A 9,535-nucleotide genomic window follows, 5' to 3' on the forward strand; every position below is an offset into this window, starting at 1 on the left:
AGTCTAAGCCCCATGGGCGGTGAATTTCCTTCACATATCTTGTCCCAGCTCAGCCCTTTGCGAAGCAGAACATGTTCTGGAGCGACTTTGTGGGTTTAGGTTAAAGAGAACTGGCAAGCCCCTCTGCAGGAGGGGCAGGGGGAAGACAGCTGTGTGTGCCATGCAGATCTGTGGACATACACATGGGGCTTGATGATGGGGATGGTGCTGACCTGGAGAAGAGCCCCAGAGCAGGCAGGGAGCTGCAGACAGCTGTGGCTGTGGGGTTTTGCCCCCCAGGTGGGGTTTTGCCATGAGGGTGCTGCAGTGAATGCTCTCTGCCCCCACCCCCAGCACTGCCTGTCCCACATGGACACCATGGCATGGGCTCTGATCCATGGAGTCCAACACTGGTGCTCATCAAAGACGGGATGTGTCTCCCTATGGGGCTGTGCACACAACCCTGAGGGTTCTCCCCATGCCCAGTTCCATTTTGGCCCCAGGGCCAAATATCCATCCAGGGACATTTTGGGACGTGTCCATCCATCCCAATGATTTGGGGCATGTCCATCCATCCCAGTGACAGGGGCTGACATGGGATGGGCATTGTCCTCAGCAGGGCAGCTGAGAAAAGCCCAATGTGGGCATTCCCATAACTCAGGCAGAAAACAGCTTCCTCCTGCAAAAGGGTTTTGAAACCAGAACCAAATCCAAGCAACCTAGAAGGGTCTGGGTTCATTGAGTGCTTGAGTCTGAAAGAAGGCAGAACTGAGCTTTCCAGGAAGCCTGGCTTTCCATCACCATCCAGCCATGGCCAGAGATGCCCTCTGAGCCCAGCCATGGCAGGGACCTGGGACAGCTGTGGTTAATTCTCTCCTGGTGGACTTGTCCTCTCAAAGTACTCCAAGCCCTGAAAACAACAGTCTCAAGCAGCTCTTGAAATGTCAGTAAAACCAAATTCCTCTAAGGCAATCCAGTAAACAGCCCCCATTCCTGAACCTGGGGGTCAGCCGGGAGCAAAGGGGATGGATCTGGCCTTGTTACTGGCACCAGCAGGATGGGAAACCTTTTTGAGAGCGGTGGAAGAAACATCCCAAGTGTGTCCTGCAGCCAGATGGAGACAGGAGTGACTAATTCCTTCCTGAGTGCAAGTCAGGCGGCCGGAGGAGCGGAGCTGCCTTGCGCAAGGCACCGGGGAGCGCGGGGGGTGGCCGAGCCCCGAGTCCCTGCCAGCCCCCCCAGAGCACACTGAGCCCCCAGGAGCACGTTCTGCTATGCTGGGAACTCACTGCAGCCAAACAAACAGCGGCTTCTGGCTGAGCTGAAGCCCAAGAGGCTGAAGGAGCTGACCTGCCTTTCCCTGGCAATCGGCAGCCGGGCTTTTGTAATCCCTGGGAGGACTCCATGGAGGAATCCATTGCTGCTTGTAAACTCTCCTCTCCTCGCCGAGACCCAGCCAGGCTGACACCAGCAAAGTCCCCGTTCTTGCACCCCAGATGCTGCCTGAGGCCCTGAGCTTTCTCCTTCAGGGACTTGTTTATAAGCACACAGCCCTGCTTAACCAAACAGGGCATCATCACTGGGCTGCTCGAGCCCCGGGTGCCCCCCAAGTGTGGAAGGCAGCCCAGTGCAGGGGGCAGTGCCTGAGTGCTGGCCCCTGCACTGACTTGGGTGACCTCTGCAATGCCAAACACATCTTCTGGAATCAATTAACTCTGGCACTGAGGTCACTGGGGGACCTTGGCAGCCAACACTCGCCCCCTGTGCGGGAATGTATCACCTCCAAACACTCTTGATTGATGCTGAGAGGTGCTCGGTTCAAAGGCAAGGTAATGTGAGCAGATTAGTTAATGCTTCTTGGCCTGGCCCTTGAGAGCAGGGCTGGAATGACGGGGCAGACAATGGGTTTTGAAGGCTTTTCTTGTTAAGATATGAATCAATGGAGCTGTACGAGGAGCAGGGATGATGTGATCGGAATAAGAATCACGGCTTGTCTTCGAACCAGAGCGAAGTCCCTGATGGTGTTTACTTCATGTCCTGGCACCAAATGTGAGATGATATGAATATATTAGCTTATTGGCTTTCCTGAGCAACCCCTGCCATGCTCAGACCAGCTTCAGGAAGGAAAAGAGCAGCAAAGAGAATCAGTTTGGAAATGTCAACTTGTTTGCCAATAACCCTGTCACTCTTGCTTACCCCTGAAGGCTCTGGCTGTGACAGGGGCTGTGCTCCAGGGGGGAAGAGCTGAGCACTGAGGGTGACACGGGGGGCTGTTCAGGATCTGGGGAAATTTACCAGCTGGCTAATGCCTTGTTCATGAAGCCCTGTGGTGCTGGATCTGTCATCTGCTTCCTGAGTGTCTCTTGCTTCATCTCTCCCAGTTGCATCACAAGGTTTCCGTTTCTTCCAAATCCCAGTATGGAACTGGGAGTTTTTGCAACATTCCCAGTCCAGGAACAGGTTAATCTGGGTTGGAAGTGTTCTCCAGGGTTGTCTCACCCCACCCTGCCCCACCCTGCCCTACCCTGCCCTGCCCTGACAGAGAGCCCTGGGCAGCACCAGCCCCTCTCCCAGGCCTCCTTTCTTCCTATTGCCCTGGATTTCCTAATCCTTGGGGATTTTTAGGTTGTGTGGGTTGGTTGGGATTTTTGGGGGGAGGAAACCAGAAAAACTGTCGTAAGGTTTAAGGTCATGGGGAGGTTGTGCTGTCCCCATCACACCCTGCCTGCTGCTGCCAAGGGTCTCCAGCCCATTCTCCTTTCCCAGGCATCACCTCAGTGCTGCTGCTGTCCCAGTCCCCAGCATCCCACAGCTTCCTGCTCCCACACATGGGGTGTGAACTGAGGCTGGAGTGGACACAGGGCTTGTGGTCCCTCTGGGAGCTTGGGGGTCCCACTGGAAGGTTTGCTCTGCTGGCACCTCAGTCTGCACAAAGCCACATTTGCTGCCCTGGGAGCCCAGAGCAGAGGAGCCCTGCTCCCAGGTAAGAAGGAGCATCTGGGCTGGTTTTGTTTAAGCACATTCCCCACAGCTCCAGCAGCACCTCCTGCAGTCTGGATTCCATCAGTTAGGAATGTCTGCTCCAGGCTTTGCCCCAGGTGTCACAGAGCTGGGAGGGGACAGCAGCTCCCTCATTGTCACTTTCCTGGCACATCTCCTCCCAGCCAAGCTGAAGACATGGAACTGGGGAAATCCCAGTTCTCAGTACTTCAGGTCTTTCTGAGGAAATTGGTGACCAAGCCTTCCAGCAATGGGGACAATGACTGTGTGATCAAACTGGGATCACCTCCACCTTGGGATGGAGCTTCAGGCAACAATCCCACCCCAGCTGGATCTGGGGGGGTCCTGCTGCCTGCAGCCCCTTTTGCCTCCATCCTGACCCTGCAGAGATGCTCAGACCACAGGTACTGCCAGCACAGAGCTGGAGCATCAGGATTGCACACAGATCTCCTGGGACCAGAGAAGCTGGGGGAAGGAAACCTGCAATAAGCACAGAGCATTTGTACAGGCTTTAGGCTAAATCCTTCCCTCCCTGGGTAGCAGCACTGCAAAGCTGTTTCCTGGAGTCTTGTTATTCCTTTTCAGGCTGGGACGCTGCAGCTGGCAGCAGGGCTGGATTAGGAAAGGGGAGAGAGAAGCCTGGCCTGCTGAGCTGGGTGAGCTGGGCTGGCAACCAGAGGCTTTGCTTCAGCAAAGGTCAGGGTGACAATCCAGCATCTCCAGGCCAGTAGCCCAGAATGGCTCTGGGAGGAGAATGAAGGAGGAACTGGTGCCTTCAGCCTTATTCCACTCAGAATCCCAGGACTGGCCAGGTTGGTGTCTTGAGGGTCTGGAGAAGGGATCCTCACTGCAGCCCTGGAATCCCACCAGAACCAAGGCCCTGGGGCAGCTCCTGCAGCTCCTTCCCAAAGCACTCCCTGGTGGATCTCATGTGGTGTCTCCTGGGACCACCCCAAGTAATGGTGTCTGTCAGAAGGGAGCTGACACTGCAAGGGACACAAGAAATGGCCTGGTATTCTCCAGGAAACAAATGACAAGGCTGTCCCCAAGCACCAGGAAGGGTGGACTCAGACCCAAAGGTCTGGATTTGAGGTGTCTGCCTTCAACCCAGAGACAGTGGAGAAGTCAAAGGTGGGGATCTGCCATCATCCACATCCCACACGCTGTGGAGCTGAAGTCTTGGGTTTTTTTGCCTTTACCTCCCACTCAAGGATTAGGAGCCAAGTACATTTCTCATTGCACCCAGCACATGAGAGGAGGAGAGGCAGCGTGGGAGGGCACGGGAGGAGTGGGAGAAGCCATTGGCAGGTGGGTACAGACCCCGCAGGAACCTGGCATGCCACAAGCAGAGGCTTGGAGGGCCTGGAAACCCATCCTCACCCTCTGCAGCTGGCATGGAGGATGGCTGGAACAAGCAATTGATCTCTTCCTGCTGTGCAGAAGCTCTGGGAGAAGCAGGCCCAAGCTCAGCAGGGACAGGGCACCACAGCGTCACCCCATCACAGGGACAGGACCACAGGAAGGAGATGGAAAGCAGGAGGGCTGTGATGCTCAGCTGGTGAGGGGAGAGAGATCAGGGTGTTGAATCACCTGAGAGAGATGGATTGATTTCTTCAGTATGGATCATGCAGGCTGACCCCACCTCAGTGTCTGCACTGGCCATGGGGACAGAATTCTCTGTCCCCCTCCCTGAGCCCCACAGGCCTGGAGCGCCCTGTCTGGGCAGCATGCACCGTGCTGAGCTCCCCCTGGGGCCAGCAGGCAGCAGTGGTGTCCAGGCAGCATCTCCCTCCTTCTGGAACAAGTCGCCTCCTAACCCCAAGCCCTGGAGAGCAACAGTCATGGGAAACCATGGAAACCATGGCAGACACGTGACAGCGTGCGCTGCACTCCTGCCCTTGATTTATGTCCCACCTCTGGGACCAGAGGCAGAAACGCAGGGCTCTTGGGATGGTTTGGGATTTTGAGGCAGTGGAGAATCCCTCCCCACCTCCTTTTGTGGAGCAGGATGGCAGGGCTGGGCTCCTGCCAGGGCCAGGCGTGGTGAGCCCAGGGAAGGAGGCAGAAACCTGGAAAAAGCTGGGGGATTTCTCACTTACTTTTCTAATGTTTTCTAATATTTCTTAATTGAGACTTCTGAGCCCAGACATTTTGACTCCTGGTACCAGGGAGTGAGGAAAAGCTCCTGCTGCACCCAGGCACCACACGCCAGGCTCTGAGCCCAGGGTGGACTAAGACACCGGGTACAAAAGCTCAAAGATTTCTTTTCTTTAAGCACACAGCAGGTGATAACCACAATTTGACCCAGATTATCCCCTCAGTGTTCACATTGGTCAGTATTTGATTTTTCCCCTGTTTGAAAGGGGATGTTTTCCCCTTGCACTGCACTGCAGTTTTGCTCAGGGTTTAAGCTGGGTCTCTCTGGGTTTCAGCCTGATCTAAAGCACCTCTTCCCCTGCACCTCAAGGGAAGGTGATAAGCTCAGCTGTGCCATCCCCAGTCCAGAGGGATTTCTCTGCTGCCTGGGGACATTATTTGAGCTGGGGCTCATGGTTGTTCATCCCAATGTGGCTAATTGGCAAAACGCACATGCCAACATGGTGAAAATCTGATGATTCAGCAGCTGCTGGTGGAGTTATTGAACAATTCCTGACCTTTGGCAGGATTGGGCTGGCCACACTGCTCTGTTGTCACCCTGTCAGCAGCTCCCAGCTGAGCTTTGCTCTTGAACCAAGTGGTTCAAGGCTGCGTGGAGCTCCCAGTCTGTCCCAGCACGTGTTCCCTGGGGGACCCACAGCGCGGGATCTGTGGGCAGCATGTTCCCCACCAGCTCTCATTAGCTCTGCAAGAGCAAATCTGCTGACACCACCAGTCTGGCGGCTGCTAATGGGGAGGTGGCCAAGGCTGGTTTGGAGGAGAAATACAGCAAAAAGCCTCGACAGCTCTGCAATAGCAAAGCTCCAGCTCCTCAAGGGGCTCAGCCGCCCCGCCAGGCTGCCAGAGCGGCACCCGCAGCCCGTCTGTCCGTCTGTCTGCCCGTCTGCCCTGGCAGGGTGTGCAGGGCGCACCCGCAGCTCCGCTGGTCTCTGACCCCCCCGGGGCACTCGCGGTTCTTACAAGTCTCTGTGGGATTCTCCTGCTCTCTGTGCTACTGGACTGTGCTGTGGGTTTAACATGCCGGATTGTCAGCGAGCTGGGAATGGCATTTGGGGAAAAACCAGCCCCAAAAGCACACCCACGGAGGCGGCGGGAAGCCTGGAGTGGAGGTGTTCCCTGCCAGGGCGCTGCCAGGAGCGATGCAATCCACAATAATACCTTCCTTTCACCAGTGCCTCAACTCTGGATCCCTTTCAGCTGGGTCGTGCCACAAGAAGGGAGAGCAAAATCTCAGCATTAAAAAGTCCCCATGGGACAGACCATGATCTCTTTTGGGGGGCAGAGAGATCTTCTCTCGACCCGCATCTCTTCACAACCCAAGAATTGGAGGTGAGGGGTCTGTCCTTCCAAACATCCCCTCCTGCAAAATCAGGGAGTGCAAAGAGCAGAGCCGGGGCAGAACTCGGCGCAGCCGGCGGTTGGGCTAACTTTAACTCAGCACTCTGGATTCTGAATTTCCTCTGAGCTGTTTACAAAGGGCTGAAAAAAAAAAAACTTCCAGCACTACCTCCCCCCGCCAGCCCCGTCCTGATGTTGCCCAGAACATCTCTCTCATCCCTCCCTTTCAGGGAGGAAAAAAAAAAGAGGAAAGGAGGGAGGAGTGGGAGAGAGGAGGAGAGAGGGAGAAAGTGAGCTCACGTTCACACATTGGTGAAGAGGCTGGTCTTGCAATGCCTTTGAATATTTTACTTTTAGGCAGTTCCTCATCAGTCAGCCACACACATCCGAGGCGAGCTGAAGCTAACTACAGCCATGGGCAGCACTAGGAGATCTCACATCTAATCGCACGCATCATTCCTCCGGGATATTCTTTAAATTCCATATCCAAACACGCTGACAGGCAGCTGCACTCACACACACACACACACACATACACACACACATCCACACGTCGCAGAGCCGCCGAGCAAACACCTTGTCTCCTCTCACAGGATATACCCGCTCACACACATCTCTCTTTATCTCCTCCTGGCTTCCCGGAGGATCCTGCCGGCTGTTTTTCATGGAGAAAGTCCAGGGAGAAATGGAGATTGAGAGATGGGAAAGAAGTGAAGAAATTTCAGACGCAGAAAAAAAGGTTATTCAAGAGATATGGAGCAGAGTATATGCAAACTGCGAGGACGTTGGGGTCTCCATACTCATCAGGTATTTAAAAAAACAAACCAAAAAAAAAAAAAGGAAGCAGCAAATCCAACTGAATCTCTATATAGCTCAGAAAGAGGCAGAACAATATATAGAACTGAGTGGAGATGAATGACAGCGAGTGGGGAGCTGGCTGGGTGTATTTGCTGCCTGGGAGCCGGGAGGGATTCACAGCGCTCCTCGGATTCCCACACCTTTGAGCCGGGTGGCAGCGGCGGGGGGGGCAGGGGAGCCTTGCCTGGGGCTTTGTGGGGAGCTGCTCCATGCTAAGGTCACCTTACCCCGGGGCTGGGGGGCGGCGGAGGCGGGGGGAGCGCAGCCCCGGTGCGGGCGGGTCGGGGCTCCGGGGTTTTTGGCCCCCGCAGGGAGGGCGTGCGGATGGCACGGGTCCGGAGCAGGCTGGCGGGTGAAATAATGCGAGTTGGGAGCCAAGATAAAAGCGGGGGGCACGGGCGGGAGAGGGGGCAGGGGGGGACAGCAGCCCCGGAGGGGCGTGTGGAGCATCTCCCGATGGCAGTGGGGCACAGAGAGCCGCTCAAAGCTCTGCACCTGCAGCCAGAGCAGGGGAGATGCTCTGGAGGTGGGGGTTCTTGTGTTGTCTGGGAGTAAAACAATATCCAGGTACCTCGGGAAAGAGCCAAGTGGGAATCCCACAGGGTCCCGCTGGCACTGGGAGTTTGGGGTATCAGTGGGGTATGGCACCAACAGGCTGTTTCCCTTAGTGAAGAGGGCAAGGAGAGGGGCAGGTGAGATGCCTGCAATGGCCAAATGGCAAACAGCGAAGATCCTGTCCAGAGCCACCCCACTCATCCCTGGGGTCAGCAATGCTGGGATGTCCCCAGTCAGACCCCACCTGGCCCAAAACCAGGCACCCCAGGGATGGGTTGTGTCCTTCCCGTTTTCTCCTGAACCAGGGCACTGTGGGTGTGCAGGGAACCCCTTGGAAGGATGTGCTGTTCACTAATAATCATCTGAAAGTTTTCCCATTGACTGAGCTAAAGCTCTGAGCCCACGGGGTCTGCAGGGAGCAGAGCCTCCCTGGACATCACAAGGAGCAGAGCCAGTTTCCCTGCAGGCTCACTGCCAGCACTGCAATGGGATTTTCTTACCAAGACCCCTCTGCAGATTCCAAAATGACAGTGGAGCCCCCTCTCCACCTCCTTCACAAACATTTCCTTCTCTCAGAGCCAGCTGATGGCTGAGCCCATTCTCCCGTGGCCCCCAGTCTGTGTGGGCAGTCAGGGCAGTCAGGAAGTGTGACAGCTCCAAGGCTGGGGACACCAAACCTACCTAGGCTGGCTCTGAAGCAGACATGGCAGAGATCTGGGGGTTATAAGATTCCCCTCAGCCCCATTCCAGGAGGTTGAGCTCGCGGCTTGGTCACCAGCCATGCATGGCCATCCCCTTGCCCAGCATCTGGGTCATGCCATGGCCCCATCTGCCAGCCCTTCCAGGTGCCCACTGCCCACAGACACAGGGAGGGTGGCTCTGTGCCCACGGCTGGCACTGAGGGACTCATGGCAATGCCATGGGGGATTCACCCAGGGCAACTCATTGCTTTTGGAGTCCCCATGGTGCTTGGAGCAGGGTTGGGCATGAGGAGAATCGAGGTGTGGCCGAGCTCTGGTCCCAGTTCAAACTTTCCCAGCAGAAGTTTTTGGTGCAGTTTGGGGTTTTTTTTTTTAATGCAGGCAGAGTTGTGCACTGTGGTGAAGGTTTTCTCCTGCTGTGACAACAGGGCAGGACAGAACTGCCTGCTAGGGTGAACCCTGGCTCTTTGGGAGCCTTTACATCCTTAGTCATGGCACGTGCCCTGGCACATCCCAGCTAAACCCACCACCTGCTCCCTCAGCCAGAGCTTCCCTGCGATGCTTGAAGTGAGGTGCATGTCCCTGGGGAGACTGATGCCATTTGGGAGAGGAACCATCCCCTCCAGCAGCGCCGGCTGGAGCAGCAGATCCACAGGGCACAGCCGGTTGGTGTCCCCCCGGTGACAATCCCTGTCCCCAGAGAGCTCTTTGCACTGCTGCTCTGAGCCCCGATGTGAGCTCTGAGCTGCACCTGAGCTCCCTGGGGAAGAAGCACGCGGTGGCCGAAAGCAGGGCAGCCCTGGCCGGGGCTGGGAGAGCAGGGCTGGGAGAGCAGGGCAGCCCTGGCCGGGGCTGGGAGAGCAGGGCAGCCCTGGCTGAGGTTGGGAGAGCAGGGCTGGGGATCCAGGGCAGCCCTGGCCGGGGCTGGGAGCACAGGGGAGCCCTGG

At 56.3% G+C, this 9,535-nt stretch overlaps 1 protein-coding gene across 1 annotated transcript in view; it reads left to right on the plus strand.

Moving 5' to 3' along the window:
• Nucleotides 1-6,824: 6,824 nt before the first annotated feature.
• The window catches only part of CYGB (cytoglobin), a 17,761-nt gene continuing 15,050 nt past the window's right edge, over nucleotides 6,825-9,535 (plus strand). Inside the window, exon 1 of the mRNA XM_005424553.2 lies at nucleotides 6,825-7,281. Within this exon, the coding sequence (XP_005424610.1) occupies nucleotides 7,139-7,281 (143 nt within the window). The 5' untranslated portion in view covers nucleotides 6,825-7,138. The remainder of the gene's footprint in view (nucleotides 7,282-9,535) is intronic.

Source organism: Geospiza fortis, unplaced genomic scaffold, assembly GCF_000277835.1.
Source record: "Geospiza fortis unplaced genomic scaffold, GeoFor_1.0 scaffold244, whole genome shotgun sequence".
In the NCBI taxonomy this organism is placed as follows: Eukaryota; Metazoa; Chordata; class Aves; order Passeriformes; family Thraupidae; genus Geospiza; species Geospiza fortis.